We start from the raw sequence: 19,163 nt of genomic DNA on the forward strand, positions 1-19,163 counted from the left end.
ATGCACCCCATACGCAGCTTCCAGCATATGCAGAAGCCACGCAATGGGAAAATGAATGGTATGCGCACCCGTGGTGCACACACTCTCCCATGCCACAAGCACGAGCCCCATTCATTCGAACGGGACTTGGGCTTATGCACTATTTGGCTTATGCAAGGGAGTCCGGAACGGATCCCCGCATAAGTCAAGGGCACACTGTATAAGTCCCTCATTCAGCCAGGTGTCCCCCATAAACCTATATCTGTGCATTTCATTTCTCCGCCCCAAGAGCAGTACCTTACATTTCTCTGTGTTGAATTTCATTTTGTTAGCTTTGGCCCAGCTTTCTAGTCTATTCAGGCCATCTTGAATCTTGATCCTGTCCTCTGGAGTGTTAGCTACTCTTCCTAATTTGGTGTCATCTGCAAATTTGATAACCATGCCCCCAATTCTGTCATCCAAGTCATTGATAAAGATGACCTCAAGGGCCACCATCGACAACTCCTTTTTAAAAACCCCGGGTGGGTCCTGTAACAAAATGTTGCAGCAGAAAGTACTGTACTGAACTTGCTCAAACAACTCCATCCCATTTCCCAATCCACCCGGTTGTCTGGTTTTTCCCCTCCAACCGGCATCATTCTGTAGCCATCAAACATGCTTGCTCTTGATTACTCTTGTTATTCCTCCTACTCTAAAGGGTTTCATTTAATTACAATATATATTATGGATACTTCTGCAGACCTTGGAGTTCCCCTGACCTTGTGGATTATTCCTTTTCTTGCCAGGATGGGGACATTTTGGCTATGCAAGACCAGTTATTTATTATGTATTGACTCACACATGTAACTATATATACTACACTAAATGTTCAAAGTGGTGCATGAAACATTTGAGGGTATGCTTCAATTTCCAGACCAGACCAGCCTTAAGGGCTGCTCCATGCAGAATACACCGGAGTAGTCCAGACTTAGAGTTATCAGTGTTTGCGCCACGGCGAATCTCTGGCATACCAATGGCTGGCATACCAGACATAACTTTTACTCCAGAGTGTAGCCTCCCTTCACCCTCTCTTTTCAGATACCAAATTGATATTAAAAGGGGATGTTTGAGGCACGTACCCATGAGGGCACCCCAGTGCAAGAAAATAGCTTTGCCATATAAGAGGATCTGGGATCATATTTGGGAATCTAGGAGGAAACCATACATGTAGCCAAGGACGGTTCGATCAAGATTAAGAGGCGATATAATAGCCCTGTTTAAATATTTGAAGGCATGTCAGATTGAGGATGGAGCTTGTTTTTTGCTGCTCCAGAGAATGGGACCCAGAACAATGGATTTAAACTGCAGGAAAAGAGATTCCACCTCAACGGTTAGGAGGAACGTTAGAAGGCTTGAGACTTTTGGGGTGTGTTTCTCAATTATTATTATTATTATTATTAGCCCACCCAATCACATAGAATAGCAAAAATGCATAACAATTAACAGTTTCAATAAAAAATAGCAATACCAACGTATATCAAATGTATATCGTTCTATTAAGGTGCTTGACTTTTCCTACTCTGGGTGTTTTCAGCTTCTAGCTCAGTTAACAAATCTTTAGTTGCGGGATGCAAATTGAATTGGGCAGTTTTAGGCTCCAGCGTCTGGATTTAATTGGCTTTGTGTGCTAATGCATATTAGTTCAGAAACAGAATGGTTTCCCATTGGCAAGGATATCAGGCAAGGCTGGATTTTATAACCCTCTCTGCTTAATTTACATGCAGATCATATGTAAAGTGGGACTAGGCTCAGAAAAAGGAGATGTGAGAATTAGGGAAGGGACACGAACAATTTAACACATGCAAGTGGCACCATATTCTGTGTGCGCACCTTCAAGGCGCAAGCAGACTTATGGCAACCCCATGCATTTCACAGGGTTTTCTTAGGCAAGGAATACTCAGAGAATGTTTTGCCAGTTCCTTATTCTAAAGGATAGCCTACAGTATCTAGTATTCATTGGCCCTTTCCATACAAGTACTAACCAGAGCTGACCTTGCTTAGCTTCCAAAATCAGGCCAAATGGTGCGCCTTTAAGGTAGTTAAACCTGACCCCATATTACTAGCAGAAAACGGCTTTTGAGCTCTCGCCGGACTGTCTCAGCCGCTCTGAGAATCCTGTCAGTTTATGAGTCAGGGAGGCCTCTTTCCAAAGAGAGGAATGGAGTCACCTCTGGGGAAAAGGACTGGGAACTGTGTGCCCCTCCAGACAAGATTGCCTAAGTCGACAGCTTGTTCCACCTGGCACAGGTGTGTCCTCCGCCTGGGAAAGACACTTGCTCAATCATAGCACCAGGTCCAAACATGTCCATGCATCCTTTAGATGTGCAAGGCTGCAGCAATTCAGATATCAGATGCTCAGAGATGGTCCAGCAGCAGATAGCCTCTGACCATTTCTTCTGGTTTCCCCAGCCATTCATATCCGCTTGAGCCTCTCCCTTCTGACAATGGTTGCTTATGGCCAGAGTAGGAAAGATTTGGCCCTTCAGATATTTCGGCTTACAACAAGACGGATCTCTTGCAGCAGGCCTTTCCTGAATAGAACCATTCAGCCAAATAATAATAATAATAATAATAATAATAATAATAATCCACTTAATCTCAGGGAATCCAAGAAGATTACAGCAGTAAAATACGGTACAATTAAAAGAGATAGATTTAAAAATCCCAAATGAATTCCCTTCCCATTATGTACTGTGTATCACTCATCCTATGGATTATTTTATTATTAATAGTTTATTTTAACTGATAAATTTTAATTGTGATGTGTTTAATACTTTTTTGGGGAGGGGATGGGGATGTTATATGTACAACGTATTGTATATTGGAATGATTTTTAGATGTAAGCTGCCTTGATTGTTTGGCAACAGAAAAGTGGGGTGTAAATAAAGATGATGATGATGATGATGATGATGATGATGATGATGATGATGAACTCCCATCGGCCCCATCCACTATAGATAATAGCAAGGAATTGTGGGGATTGCTTCACAAAATGTCTGCCAACAATAAGGCCTTATGGAGAACTGTAGTCCAAACCATTTGGAAGAGCAGAGGTTTCCCAGCCTTGAGGCTGAGTCTTTGGCCTGATCCAGCGCAGCTCTCCTTATATTCCTACATTATATTTCTGCTCCTCAGGCCATACATGCCATGGAGTAATGCCATGTTACTCATCCTTTTTTAATGCTTGTAAGCATTAGTGCTGGCAATCAATTAACAGTTGGGCAACTTTCTTTCAGTGCATCTCATAGGCATCGACTGTAATTAATTCCCACTCAATGTATCATGAAAATAATAAGAATATAATTTACGTCTGAGTGCAGACGTATATTAGCTTCATTAGCAGAACTAGCAAAACAGGTCCACCAGAATCTGATGATCTGTTGTTTTTTCTTCTGTCCTCCATAGGGCTGAACATTGGAGGAGCCTCCTATACCTTTAGAATGGTTGTCTAGAAGAAGCCAAGATGGGAATTCAGTAAGTGTTGCTTTTCGTGCAACAAAGAAGAGGCATGCATCCATTATGCCCAGTTCCACCATGTCCAGGCCCAGAAGTAGATGAAAAGTAGGGTGCCATGCCAGGACCTTGGGATGGACAAGGACTCTGAAAATAAAGGCTTTGATAGAGAGCCTGAGAGCCCAGAGGATGTGCCAGGTTTGCAGTCACAGGGGAGCAAAGCTCCAGCAACCAAAGGAACAAAGTTCCCAGCAGCCACAACTTTCAGAGGAAGAGTCAGACTTACCTATACCTACACCTTACTAAGTCAGACTCACCTATACAGCCTTGCATCCTTCTGTAGCTTGCTAAAATGAGTACCTTGTTCGGGGCAATTGGCTTACACATTGTAAACCGCTTAAGGAGTGCTTAAGTGCACCGATAAGCAGTATAAAAACATACTTGCTATTGCTGCTTGCTATACCTACCCCTACAAAGAGGCGTCAGTACAAAGAAAGTCACGGGTTCTCACAGTGTTTATATAGAAAGCATGTTACAATTAGGGAGCACGTGCAAGACCTGGTGGGCTATAAGTAACCCCTAGACAAATGTGGATGACAGCTAACCTTTCTTGGGCCCCATACAGACAGGCTCAGTCCTTAGGACTGGATCGTGGCTTTGGCGCAGCTTCCGGACTCTTAGGACGCATGCATCATTTAAACAGCATACCTCCAAAGTGACCCAAAGCAGCTTTATTTTGGCCTGTCTGTATGGGGCCATAGTTGAAACAAAGCTGGTGCCCCATTCTGGAACTGATGGTTTGCCTTGAACTCTGCTGGACTTCTGACTACTCTTTTGGACTATCCTTTGGCCTGCCTTCCTGGACTGAAGACTTATCCATAAATGATTTGGACTCGACGGGACTACTTGTGTTCCTCAGCTCAACTGTTCCTCAGTGATGTGTGTGTGTGTGTGTGTGTGTGTGAAACCCTGTGCTTTCATGCTGGGCTTCTGGTTTGCTTCCCAAGGGCAAAATAAGACCCTCTCTCCATCTCAAGTGCCATTGCCCTGGCCTCAGAGGAAGAGAAGAAGAAACAATGGAGCTTTTCCCATGACGTTTTAATTTGTCTTGCCTCTGTCCGGATTAAATCTTAATTCAGGTGGCATCCTGATCTTATCAGATGGTTTTTGCAACCTAATTTGCCACCCAAATACACCCCAGGTCCATCCCTGCTTCCAAAGCCACTCCTCCCAGGTCTTTTCAGATCCTGGAGTTTTCTGGCTTGAGAAAATGGCTGGCAAAGCGCTCCTGGAAGTTTGGGGTAGACCTGGGCTGTATTTGGGCAGCAAATTAGGGGGCAAAAACCATCTGATAATATCAGGGTGCCACCCGAATTAAGGCTTAAACCAGATAGAGGTAAGCCATAAGGACTAGAAATTTAGGTCCTAAACACACTGCAGAAATAATCCAGTTTGTGCATTCAGATTTTTGGAGGAATGGGCATGTGGTGTCTGTCTGAGAAACATAACTAAAAACCCTATGATTCCTTAAAGTCTGTAAACTTTCAAGCTATCATAACCGCTTTCATTTTTAATGTATTAATGACACTACAAGAACTCTGTTGTTTCTTGGAATGGCCACTGGATGGAAGCATACATCCTGCAAATAGTCTGGATTCAACTAATAAAGAGAAAATAATTCTGTAAACACTTATGAAAAGAGCCCGTACTGTATGGCATAGCAATTCAGATTGACCACCCCAACCAGCCTGAAAGCCATCCGCCACCACTGACACATTGCTGGCAATGAGTTTCTTCCATGCTCTGCTTAAAAGGCACACGGGAATAAGTCCGTTCCCACACTTCTTAAAAGAAACTCAGCAAAGTCTCTGCGTGCTGATGGTTTCTCACAGGGAAAAAAACCCTGCGTTCAGCAAAAAATTAGGAAGCGAAAATTAGGAAGTGAAAGCACTGTATATAAATGCATGCCAGAAACAATCTGTATTCTGTGTATTCATGTCATCTTCCAGACGGAAGGACAGTAACTAGAAACAGAACGGCGAGTGCCACAAGCGAGAACCACTGTGGCAAAGAAGGATCACAATGAATTCCCCCGAAGAAACCAATGAACTTCAGTCTTTGACAATTGCCAGGATTTTGGTCTGTGTGGTCCTGAGTTTGGCGTTTGGCGTCGGCGTCCCCGGGAACTCCTTTGTCGTTTGGACCATTTGTAGAAGAATGAAGCGACGGCCTTCAACAGTCATCCTGATCCTCCACTTGGCCATCGCAGATCTCCTGGTTCTCGTGACCATGCCGATCTGGATCTACTCCTTCGCCAATACTTGGCTCTTCCGAATTGTCGCTTGCAAAGCCCTGGTGTTTGCTGTCTATTGCAGCATGTATGCCAGCATTTTCCTCATCACAGCCTTGAGCCTCGAACGGTTTGTGGCAGTCTTTTACCCCTTTGCCGTCCAACGGTGGAAGCAGAAGACCATCACCCACCTGGCGGTGGCTGTCATTTGGTTGCTGTCCGTTGCCTTTGGAGCAACCATAATCCCCTTTCAGGAGCTTGACGATACGGAGGTGGGCCTCCAATGTACAGCTCGCGTATATGACACAAAGTCTCAGGAGATTGCTTGTCTCCTGGTGGAGACCACTGTAGGCTTCATCATCCCCTTTGCCATCATCTCCATCTGCTACATTTGCATTGGCAGGAGAATCAGAGAAATGGCTTGTCCATCCAAGCGGAGATCTGAAAAGCTGATTGCTTCGGTGGTTGTGGCTTTTGGCCTCTGCTGGTTTCCTCATCACATCTTTAACCTGATAAGCATCGCTTCAGCTCTGATGGAGCATTCCCATCCAGAAATGGCTGGTGCCTTGGAGAAGGTTTCCGCCATTGGGGTCTACCTTGCCAGCTCAGTAGCATTTGTGAGCAGCTGCATCAACCCGCTCCTTTACGCCTTTGCAGCCAGGAACATCCGCAGCAGTGTGAGGTTGACAAAGTTGTCCAGGCTCTTGGAGCAAATGAGCCCATTGGTCAAGCAAGAATCTGCAAAAGATGCACCTTCGCCAAATGGGAACGAGGAGACTTGGACAAACTCAGAGATGATCTGACGCAAGCGGTGAGAGAAAAAGGAGGTTTCGCATCCACAGCCAGTCCTTTATGTAGCCCTGTGAGATTTACCAGCCCTGTGAGATTTGCAGTGACTGACTTTTTAGATTAGCTTTGTTTTGCTTGTATTCAAGGTGCTGGATAGGACCTATAAAGACATCTAAGGCTCAGATCCAGGATAGATGAAGGGCCTTAATTCTCTCTTATGAACCTGCCTGGGTTATGAGGTCGGTATGAGGTATATAATCCATTTTCCAGCTCTTGGCATACAACAGTTTTGCTGCTATAATCATATAATACTTCACTTCAAAGTTTATAGCTTAACATTTCTCCTTAAGAGATTCCCAACAAAAACAATTACAGTCTTAATTCAGTTCTACATTTTAAAATAGGTTGCATTTTTTAATTTTATTTTTGCATTTGTTCCTGGCAGCTTTTTGCTTTATTACACAAACACCGCGTGTGAAAAGAAGTGCCTTGCTGTATACCACATTTCCAACATTTACAATGATTTCTGCTTTTGGTTATGTAAAAACTGCCATGTTTTTCTTGCTTCTGTCCTGCATCTAACAAGGAAACTTGATCCGACATTCAAGATACTCTGTCGTGGTAATGCTTTTCTTAGCCCAACACCAAGGAGCAAAAATTATGACACTGGCTTTCAGAGCACACTGGCTTCTTCATTGGGTAAAGATGGTAAAAAACGGAGAACAGGAGGAAAGGTGAAATCAGAATCTGCACTGTGAAATCACTAAGGGCAAGATCTCTTTGACAGACCAGGTTGAATACCTCCCCAAACTACAAATCCCAGGATTATGTAGGATAAAGTCACAGCAGTTAAAGAAGTGTCAAACTGCTTCAATTCTGCAGTGCAGATGCACCTTTCCCTAGAATGACACGGCTGTGACAGATCTACTCATCCATTTCTTGCAAATTGCCTCATCCGCCTTCTAAGTTTTTTTAAATATTGCAAAAAAGGAGTTGCTTCACATCATGAATCAAAACCAGAACTGAAAAAGCATTACAAAATATTCTCTCACTCATTCTGTGGAACTACGCAGAGGGTGACATCTTGCCAGTTTCTTGTTGTTTTCGTCTTGCTGCTGTTGTCTTATGGCAACCCTAAGGCAACCCTATCCTGGGGTTTTCTTGGCAACTTTCTTTGGAGTGGGTTTACCATGGGCATCCTCTGAGGCTGAGAGAGTGCGACTTGCCCAAGATTACCCCAGTGCATTGACATGGCCAAGCCGGGATTCGAACCCTGGTTTCCAGAGTCCAGTGCTCAAACAGCTACACCATACTGGCTCTGGTATGAATGCTGTAATAAATAATAAAAGCAGAGCTTGGTAGTTAGATTTAACTATTTACTTTGGAGAATAATGAGGGCCTAGCAAAATTACGTTTTGAAAGCAACAAGTAAAGGGGGAATTACCTTGGTGTAATAAGTAGCAATTCACTTCCAAGTGATACTTTTATAGGGGATTTGGAGATCCATTTCGACCAGATTTGTTTGGGTTTGATGCTATTTTATTATCAACTGTAAAGGTTTTCCTCCCCTATACACACACACACAAAAATATAGCACAGCGGGTTAATACTAGATTTCCTCAAACAGATACATTCTAGATGCGATGGACAATGGGAGCTGAAGTCTAAAATATCTGGAGGGCACTGAAAATAGTGTTTTTACAATCTTCCGAAGGTGATTCCTGCTTCATGCCATTTGTAGAACAAGCTTCACTTTTCTGATGGTGACAGGACTTGTCTAAGTTTGAAGCCAGACACTTTTGTGCATGGGCGAAAATGCACTGATCCTGATCGCCACCTTGCTCCAGCCCTGACACAACATGGATTGGATTCCAACCACCTCCACCATGGTTTATTATCCGTGGCTTATTGACACCAGTAGCCATAAAGGAATGACCGATCCCATTTTCCAGGTCATTGCATACTTAACAAGTCCTCCCTTTGCAATTCATTAATACAAGAGGCGGCTCTAAACAAGCCCTTGCACACACATAAATGGGACAGATGTGAAGTCAGAGCCTTTCTCTGAAGATGCCAGCCACAGATGCTGGCGAAATGTCAGGAATAAACTCTTCCAGAACATGGCCACAGAGCCCCAAAAAAACTACCCCCCAAAAAAGGGGACAGGGTTCCCAATTCCATAATAAAAATAAAAATTCTATAATGGAAGAGGTCTTTATTGTCTGATGGATCTATCCCCTCATAAAGCTCTCTGTGTTTGTGTACTGTGTGCATCCAAGTCATTTATGACTTATGGCAAACCTATCATGGGGTTTTCTTGGCAAGATTTGTTCAGAGGAGGTTTGCCATTGCCTTCCCCTGAGGCTGAGAGAGTGTGACTTGCCCAAGGTGGGTTCCATGGCTGAGTTGGGAATCGAACCCTGGTCTCCAGAGTCATAGTCTAATGCTCAAACCATTACGCTACGCTGGCTCTCTTTATCTGTATAAGATAAATCTACCAGGTTGATTTTTGGATTTTTGAAGCCAAGTGCATCACTTAGATTTATTTCCATCTTTGTTAATGTAGCTTTTCTATTTTAGATAGATAGATAGATAGATAGATAGATAGATAGATAGAGATAGATATATAGATATATATAGATATATATGATTTTATATTAAAGACTTGGACAGTCTTGAAAAATTTCCTTGAGAAGCGTTGACTGGGATGGCAGCATAAACATATGGTAAATGACTAATAATGAATACTTTCCCTCTGCTCTTGTTTCCCACCTGCCTTGGAACCTGCGTGCTTCGCCTAAGGAAGGAGGAACAAATGTGTAAGTAACTAGTGAACAATAACTTGGAACTAGACCATCGCAAGTGTCAGAAAACAAAGTGGTGTAGTAAAGCACATTTCCAGCAGGTGACAGTGCCAGTCACAACTGAGAATGGTTGTTGGTAAGACTGGCAAAGTGAAGCATAATGTTAACTAAAATCCGCCAAGCAGTGATACCTTTGGTTTTTTGTGGGGTTTTCAGGCTATGTAGCCGTGTTCTAGAAGAGTTTATTCCTGACGTTTCGCCAGCATCTGTGGATGGCATCTTCAGAGAATGCTGGCATGGAAGAGAGTTGGGTATATAGATGCCAGCCACAGATGCTGGCGAAACGTCAAGAATAAACTCTTCTAGAACATGGACACATATCCCATTAAAAAACCATGAAAAACTATGGATGCCAGCCAGGAAAGCCTTCGACTTCACAGTGATACCTTTATTGGACCTACCAAAACGCACATTATAAATGGTGCAAGTTTACAAAGCTCCACTCCTCAGGCAACGGTGATAAAGAAAAACAATCATACCCTGAGTTGGAATAGTTTCCATGGGAAAAGAATTGTGGAGAAAATGGTGGAGCAAAGGATGAAACATTCCCTCCTGTCTCCGGATTCTCCAATGACTTTTGACTCCAATTCTCCTCACTTTTCATATGAAAACTCACCACAGATAATTAATTTGATAGTTTGGTTTTTATATTTATACAAAACACCTTCTAGATTGAAAGCAATATACGGAGTCTCCAAGCCTATTAGGATTCAGCAAGGAAAGATCGCCGTTTGGGTGGAAGGCAGCCGAAAGCGCAAGTTTTGACAAGTGCCGTGGCTGAAAAGGGCGGTGTTGAAAGAGGCGATAAATAATCCATTCTGGATGAGTTAATTCACTTCCAACTTTGCCCGGAGGTTTTCATAATGGTGGGAAACGCTCCACCACTATTTGAAGCCAGTTTCGGGCGCCTGTACACCTTTGGCAAAAGACAAAAGGAAAAGGAAGGGAAGATGTAGGAACACTTGCAAACCTCCCTCATATATAGTGCCATATCTGTATATCCCAAACTACTGAAAACAAACTGCAAATCTCCCTATTTGGAGAGAGAGTCCCAATTACTTTTCTCCTCTGTCACAAAAATGTTGATATTGTTCAGACACCTGCCCTAATCTAGCACTCTCCAGGTACCTTAGACTACAACTCCCATGTTCATGCAGTCTGAAATGCAGGAGTTGTAGTCCAATATGTCAAATGGATGGTTTCACAAAGATATTTCAGGAGGGATATTTCTGCAGATGCCCCTCGTCTTCCAAAAATGGGGGGGAATAGGGTTGCCGGAGTGAAAAATTGGAGAGGGATCCTGTACCTTTAATGGTTGTGTAGAAGAAGGAGCTCTGTACAAGTGGAAAAGGTTGTGTGCAAATTTTTGACACAGCTAATTGATGTAGAGGAGAGCAGAGGGTGAGTCCTGGCTCCACAACATTTGGGAAGAATCTATGTACTGTAAATATATAGAGTCCTTGGAAAGTCTTTGCAGCAATAAATCAATGAAGCAATGCAAATTTTCACAAGCTGGTGTTGTACTAGATGAGTTGAAAATTTGCACAGGGTCTTCTCCATTTGCACAGAGCTCAAAAACTGGGGAATTTGCACCTTTGCGGAGCCTTGAGGTGACCCATGAAAACCAGAGCCTTGGTACCAGGCCTTGAAATCTGGCTACCCTACTGTTGGATTGGTCTACTCCGATGTTAGTGATGAGTAACAAATCCCATTCATTTCCATTTTATTCTGGATTCTACATTCGCATTCTACATACTTTCATCGGGAAGTATGGAAACATCAAGCCCCAAATGTAAGCTTCTGGAGGGCTGAGATGTCAAAGTGATGAGGAAGAGCCTGGGTTTGTCTCGAAAGCTCCCATCTCCAAGGATGGATTATCCGTCTCGGTAACAGAAGTCAGCCTTCCACTGTTTGTGGAAGAAAGGAAAGTGCCATTAATTTGAGAGTGCAAGAACACACAACAGCTGAGCCCTGTCCGCAGAGAGCTGCGTGTGTATATTATTAGAGCATCTCAGAGGCTTAAGCAAAGCCTTTGATTCAAAGGAGGCCATAGACGCTTGGGCTGGGCTTAATTTTTGCTTTTGTCAACTCCTTCCATTTGCTGTCCAGACTGACTTCTTAAAAGGAGATCATGGAGGGGATAAGGGACAAAAGAGTGAGTTTTTGCCTATGAAAATTAGGAGGAAATGTGTATTTTTGGGTAGGTACGGTTCTATGCTGCCGAACCACTATCCAGAGATCAAGCAGACTAGATTGGATGTTAGTCTCAATTAGAGTAGACCAAATGAAATCAATACGTCTTATGCCACTGGCCACCAGGAAGTCCCATTAATTTGAATGGATTTACTTGAATTAGTAGGTTTCTCAGATTTCGTGAAGACAGTCGGCACCTGAATTGGATCGTGTATGGATCTGGACCAGGCATGGCAACCCTATCTTGGCTTTAACTTTTAATGTTTAGTGATCCAGCAGAAGTCTCCAGTAGGTTCTTCTTGCTCTGTTTGAGCATCTGCTTTGCTCCACCGATGTGGACTTCAGTGTTGTTCCAAGATGCACTGAAAGAAGAAAAGAGAAGAAAGAAGGCATGAAACAAGGAAGGGTTTTCATTGTTTGCACAATTTCTGTCTCATTTATGTTGACAATAACGAAGCCAGACAAAGGTCCCAGCCATTGGACACAATTTACCTGGCAAATGCTCCATGGTAGTTATTTACTGGAAGCCGGCGTTTAGGGGTTTTGGGAAAGTCAAGTCTACCTGGATGTGGTTGCAACGTATATGTCACAAAGCTGAATTATGGTTCTCAAAATGATAACCTTCAGGCCCACTGCTTTGCCTTTTCGTAAAACTCTTATGCTTAGTCCAATGGCTCCCAGTGATGCCAAGAATGAAATACATCAGGGAGTGGCAGGCAGGTTTTGTGCAACTCGCCGCATGATTCACCATCTGGCATAACTTTCTTGTTGTCAAATACCACTATAAAAGCAGATGGCAAGCACCATAAAAATTTAAGGCCGCACAAAACTACAGTTCCCAGAATGCCTCGAATGGAGGGACTCTCTGATTTCTAAAACTATAGACAAGTCTCTACAAAGAGCTCTGCTGAATCAGATCAAGGCGTCTCCAAGGGATGGGGGAATGTCCTTACGTTGGTGGACTTTGTTGTTGTTGTGTGCCTTTGAGTCATTTCTGGCTTATGGCAACTCAAAGGTGAACCTATCATGCCCAGTTAATTCAGTTCAAACCATTTTTCAAGATGCATCTCCACTGTAGAAATCATGCAGTTTGATACCGCTTTAAGTGCTGTAGCTCCATCTTATGGAATCTAGGGATTTTTATAGTTTTACTAGGTCTTTAGCCTTCTCTGCCAAAGAGGGTTGATGTCTCAGCAAACTCACATCCCAGGATACAGTAGGATGGCACTAAAGTGCCAGAAGTGGTGCCAAAGTTAAGTATTTCTGCAACGTAGATCAGTGGTACCCAAACTCTGGTCTTCCAGATGTTTTGGACTTCGGCTCCCAGTATCCCTGACGGTTGGCCAAGCTGCCTGGGGCTTCTGGGAGTTGAAGTCCAAAACACCTGGAGTCCCAAAGTTTGGGAATCACTGATGTAGATGTGTCTTCACAGTTTGCAGCCACTGACATAAGCTGAGGACAAGGAGGACAAAGTAGAAGGAAGAGACGAGAAAGTGAGCTTGAAAGTGACCAGGAGATGAATTGCGACTGTCCTTGCCAAATGGAGTTTGATGGTACGCTGCTCCATGTTTGAGGATCTGTGACGAAACAGGCTTTGCAAAAAGTCCTATCACCTGAACCTGCCCTTTTACCTCCTTAAGACTTTTTATTTCAAATGAGGTCAGGCTCTTGTCTCTTGCCTTGCTCCTCCTGAGTCACCCAGGCGGCGTTCCCAAAGGTGCGGCTAAACTTCTAGCATTGCTGTAGTAACCTGGGTGCAGTAAAACAGCCTTAAGTAAAACAAACAGGCTTTGGGGGAAAAGCAAAATAAGGGCATGTAAAGCTCTATCCCCACCCAATGGCTCCAAGGCTGCATCTGCACTGCAAAAATCATCCGTTTTGGTCCCATTTTAACTGCCATGGCTCAATGCGATGGAGTTCTGGAAAGTGTAGTTTGGTGTTGCACCAGAGATTTGAGATTTGCACATCTCAAATGAGTTGATTTTCTTTTTCTCTGCTTTCTGCACTGTCCGATGGTCCCATCCGTACACGGCGATGGGGAACATAATGGCTTGGATTACAGTTCTTTTCGGCAATCTTCATAGTTCTTCCCTCCGAAGTTCTTTCATTTTTCAATACCATCTATTTCTTTAATCCCATATTTTTGTTACTTTACTATTGCACAGGATTTTACCAATCTATCTTCTGTATGATAAACTCCTTTGTTGGTGTCGATATTTTCTGTTGCTACCAGGAGTAAATAATTTTTTTAAATGAAAAAAAAATCCTTTTTCAACATAAAATGTAATTGATATATATGCAATGTAATTTTTAAAACAATTGAAAATCAACTTTATTGCTAAACACATCTTCCTTGTGAATGTAAATGTAATTGAATTATTTTTAATTAAAACAATTAGAAGCAACTTAAGTCTAACTTTGTTAGCCTCATCCTCCTTTCAATGTAAATGAGATTGGATTAGACTGATTTAACATAAGAAAGACTAGAATTGACCTTGTTAACTCTCTTCTCCTGATTTTCCTCATCTCTGACCTCTGCAAGGTCAAATGGCTGCCTCAAGGAACAGATTAGATAGATAGATAGATAGATAGATAGATAGATAGATAGATAGATGTATTAGGTCATTCATTATGCTGTCACTTGCATTTTATCTTTAGAAATAGCCCTCTATCAAAACTAAAGCAAAATATTTAAAACCCTCTAAGGATGTGAGAGCTAGCATGGCATTAATGGTTTGGATGTTGCACTGTGTCTCTCAAGACCAGGGTTCGATTCTCAGCTCAACCACAAAAGCCACTAGGTGACTTTGGGCAAGTCGCACTCTCTCAGCCTCAGAGGAAAACAGAGGCAAAAAACCCTCTGCACAGATCTTGGAAAGAAAAGCCTTAGGGTCACTGCATGTTGAAAATGACTCAAAAGCACACAACAACAACTTTAACCGCTTGAAAGTATAACATCAGGACTCCACCAAACAGTGATACCTTCATAGGTCCAAACAAAATGCACACCATACATGTTGTACGCATTCGAAGCTCTACTGGCTTCTTCATCAGGCAAGATGAGAGATTCAAGGAAATATAATTTTGTGTTGCAAATGGATGTTAAATTTCCTGGAGGAAGTGCCAGCCTGCAAAGAGATAACCCTCCATATCATCTAAATTGAGATCAAAAACAGCAAAATGCAGGCCTAGAACTAACATCTGTATGGTTTGTAACACCTTTGCCTAATGAAGAAACCAGTGGAGCTTGCAACATGTATCTTGTGCATTTTGTTTGGCCCCATAAAGGTATCACTATTTGGTGGATGTTATTGGAGCTGCTATACAGCCAGCATCTCTGGATGTTCACATGAATCATTGTAAATGTCAATACATTTAGGCTGTACCTATAATACTGTAATTTAAAAGTCATAATTTTAATTTTGCTAGCAGTTTATCTATTGCCATGCTGTTCAGCGATATATGATTTATGGGTAACATTAATACAACAAACATTACTAAGGATTCTGTAAGGTGTGGCACAGTGGAAGACCAATAAGTTACCATGAGGTACCAAACCAGGTGATGCCAACCCTAGTGATGCCAACGTTCAGGACTTTTCCAGGCAAATTGAGAGTGTTGGTGGGTACGAATTCAGGATGAGACCCATCCCCCTTTTGATCACTGGACCTCAGACTAAGAACAGATAAGAAGAGTTTTGCTCTTGCACTCCGTGATGCAACACGTGCCCAGCATGTTTTTAAAGCAGATATTCCAGTTGCACAGATCTCTCAACAAATTTGTTGTTGTGTGCCTTCAAGTAGTTTCTTATGGCAACCCTAAGGCAAACCTAGCATAGGGTTTACTTGCCAAGTTGCTTCAGAGGAGGTTTTGTCCTTGCTGTCCGCTGAGGTTGAGAGAGTGTGACTTGCTTAATGTCACCTAATGGGTTTCCATGACCTGGATTCGCACCATGGTCTTCCAATGTCCTGGTCCAAATATCCCAGACTTTAAAACCCTACACTTAAAAGCAAAAGCAAATGTGCACAAAGCTGCTTTTGCTTCTTGTTGATTCCGTTATCTGCAGTTGTTCCTCAATGGCAATCAGTAGCTCTTATCAACTGTTTGCAAATCTGTCTTTAACAGGACAATCCAACGGCTCATGCACTGATATAAATCCAAACTCTGTGACATTTCTTCCTTTAAACACCAGTACAAGAATCAGTCCTTCTGCGTCATCAGATCAGCATTTCCAAAACTGGTCCTTCTCCGTCAATGGGCCGGTCTTGTTTTTTTCCAATATTGCTTGATAAATACTGTCATTTAAGTAAATAAACAGAGTGCATCTGCATTGCAGGAATAATGCAATTGGGTACCACTTCGCCATGGCTCCATCTTACAGAATCCTGGGATTTGCAGTTTCGTGAGTCTGCCAAAAGCTGAAGACATGGTGAAACTACAAATCCAAGGATTCCATAGGATGGAATACAAGCAGCGGTTCTCAAACTTTGGCGTTCCAGATGTTTTGGGCTTCAGCGCCCAGAATTCCTGGCTATTTCCCATGTTTCCTAAGGCTTTTTGGAGTTGAAGCCCCAAATGCCTGGATGACCGAAGTTTGGGAATCATTGAAATGGTGTCATACTGCTAGATGCACCCTGAGTATGTCTGGTTTCCCTCTCATTTTCCCAATGTCGCATTTTCAGCTTTCAAAAGTGCACACACTTTCCCCCCAAAAAAAGAGCAAAGAAAGATGATTTTACCCTTGAAAACAACACATTTCTGCCTGCAACATTTTTCACGGCCCTGTTTTTAGGGCTGCTAAAAGAAAAAGCATTACACAGCCTCTTAAAGGGAGTTGCGTTGCATGTTATTTGGGACGAAGGCACCATCATGTCTTGGGCTGAGACTGAGAAACCAGCCGCGCAATGCTTCACTTAAGCAGTTGTTCCTTGACAAACAAGGGTGTGCCCTCCGACCAAAAGATCTGTGTGAAAAGGGATGGGTGCGGTGTTGGCAGCTGAAAGCGCATAGGATGTGTATTGATATCGTCGTAACTCTGGCAGGGCTGCAACAAGAGGCATGGCGCATTCTGCACCTGTTCTGCCATACACCTAGTTTAGATCAATATTGACACTGCAGAAGGGGGTAGCAATAAAACATATACACCTTTTTCTTAAAAAAGAAAGAAAGAAAATGCATGGTGTAGCCTTTGCATCCTGGAGACATATGCTCTGTTGGTCATGCGACACGCATATACGGAGAGGGGAAGGCTGGAACCTCCTGGGAAGGGTGGCAATCGTGCAACGGTCGGGCATACAGAAACTATGCGCAGATATGTACAGGAATTATAACCCAAGAACAATGGCCCTCCATATTTGAAGCCTTTGCTGCTATGAGTCCGTTATAATCATAGATAGAGTGGGAAGAGACCCCAAGGGCCATCCAATCCAACCCCATTCTGCCATGCAGGAACTCACAATCAAAGCATCCCCATTGACAGATGGCCATCCAGCCTCTGTTTAAAGACCTCCAAAGAAGGAGGCTCCACCACTCCCCAAGGGAGCAATGTATTCCACTGTCGACCAGCCCTTACTCTCTGGAAGATCCTCCTAATGTTTAGGTGGAATATCTATTCCTGTACTTTGCATCCATTGCTCCGGGTCCTATTCTCTGGAGCAGCAGAAAACAAGCTTGCTCCCTCCTTAATGTGACGTCCCTTCAAATACTTAAACAGAGCTATCATATCACCCCTTAACCTTCCCTTCTCCAGGCTAAACATACCCATCGCCCTAAGTCTCTTCTCATAAGGCATGGTTTCCAGACCCTTCACCATTTTGGTCTCCTTTCTTTGGACTCAGTCCTGTTTCTCAACATCTTTTTTGAATTGTGGTGCCCAGAACTGGACGCAGTATTATTGCAGGTGAGGCCTGAGCAAAGCAGAATAGAGTGGCACTATGACGTCCCTTGATCTAGCCACTATACTTTTATTGATGCAGCCTAGAATCGCATTGGCCTTTTTAGCTGCCACATCACACTATTGACTCACGTTCACCTAATCCGTACAGACTATGCTTGTGGCAGGTTGTAGTACAGATTGTGAGACACTTAGCCTTCTCTGTCAGAGCACTCAGGTGCCACAATAAACTACAGTTCCCAGCATTCCATAGCATTGAGCCATGGCAGTTAAAGTGGCGTCAAACTGGATTATATCTGCAGTGCGGATGCAGCTCTCCAACTTTGTAATGCAGCAAGTCTATTAAGCATGCAAGGAAGCAAAGGGTAGACCCTTCCATGAATGAGTGTTTTGGATGTAAAAGAACTATTTTGTACATTTAAAAATTAATATTGATTTTCTTTTAGTGTACAGTATATGCTAACCATTTTCATGTAGCATTTCAGGTCCAGCACCTGCCAACATAAAGAACAATATATACTTAACTATAAGTTGACCCCATATGTAAGTCGAGGGCAAGTTTTGGGGTCAAAATGATGGATTTTGATATGAACCAGGGACATGCTGTGGATAAAATCTATGGGCATGTAAAAAAGGATCTAAAGGATGATGCAAAGGAAAATAATGTGCCTGACTTAGAAACTCAGCATTTATTTCGATATCATTCAAAGCTCATGTGATGGAACTGTAACATATCCAAATGTTCCAGCTTGGCTTCATGCCGTCCAAAAGAAAATGGCATGTTTGCATGTGGGTCTATGGAAAGAGAAGCAGCGAATCACGACACTTAGGTAGGATGCTGAGTACTAGAAATCACAGGATTCGGAGCTAGTTTCCAGCATGAACCTCAGTCCTGGGACGTAGCCGGAAAACGACAGGCAAGATAAACATGAGCACCCGAAGCCATGCTAAAGGTAAGTGACCATGCACCTCCATTTTGACAAAAATCGGAGTTACAAATTAACTTTGGACCGGGTGCATTGCCCAGGGGCTTAACCCACATGTTGCTCTGCAAAGAAACCAGATCCTGGTTTTGTGGCTGTGCAAACAATATCATTTTATTGTCGTACTTTCAGCACTGAAAAACAAAACAAACGGTACAACATTTTATAGATTGCAAAGTGCAGAAAATGTGGCAAATGAAAGATGGTGGTGGTGCATGAAAGAGTATGGGAGCCTTTAGCTGGGGCTCATGACTGTTTTGAAAGTTCTGGGTTCAAGAAGGCGAAATCCTTCCGACAGAAAGAGGGATTTGGGAGGGCACTATTGGCAGAGTTTGGAAACGTTCCTTGAATCGCAGATCCCAGCATCCACCAACCAGCATGGACAATAGTGGATTCTGGATGTTGTAGTCAAAATGTAACTCTTACAAATGGTGTTACTTGTTCTGTATGTTAACACTCAGAACATTCAGTAATAATAATAATAATTATTATTATTATTTATATCCTGCTCCTCCAAACGATCAAAGCAGCTTACATTAAAACAAACCAATAAAATACAATATCAATACAATGTCATATAATAACATTATAGCCCTACCACTCCTTAACCCTCCTATCAGTAATAATAAAATACAATTAAATTATATATATATATATATATATATATATATATATATATA

At 42.7% G+C, this 19,163-nt stretch overlaps 1 protein-coding gene across 1 annotated transcript; it reads left to right on the forward strand.

Annotated features, from left to right (window-relative positions):
- The first annotated feature begins 5,474 nt into the window (after positions 1-5,474).
- Positions 5,475-7,654, forward strand: LOC121914654 (leukotriene B4 receptor 1-like). The gene has a single exon (XM_042438247.1). The coding sequence runs from the start codon at positions 5,554-5,556 to the stop codon at positions 6,562-6,564; it is 1,011 nt and encodes a 336-aa protein (XP_042294181.1). The 5' UTR covers positions 5,475-5,553; the 3' UTR covers positions 6,565-7,654.
- The last annotated feature ends 11,509 nt before the right edge of the window (positions 7,655-19,163 follow it).

Source organism: Sceloporus undulatus, chromosome 8, assembly GCF_019175285.1.
Source record: "Sceloporus undulatus isolate JIND9_A2432 ecotype Alabama chromosome 8, SceUnd_v1.1, whole genome shotgun sequence".
Lineage (NCBI taxonomy): Eukaryota > Metazoa > Chordata > Lepidosauria > Squamata > Phrynosomatidae > Sceloporus > Sceloporus undulatus.

Bases quoted from the DNA above. Each gene is read 5' to 3' on its own strand.
- LOC121914654 (XM_042438247.1), top strand. From the start codon at position 5,554: ATGAATTCCCCCGAAGAAACCAATGAACTTCAGTCTTTGACAATTGCC.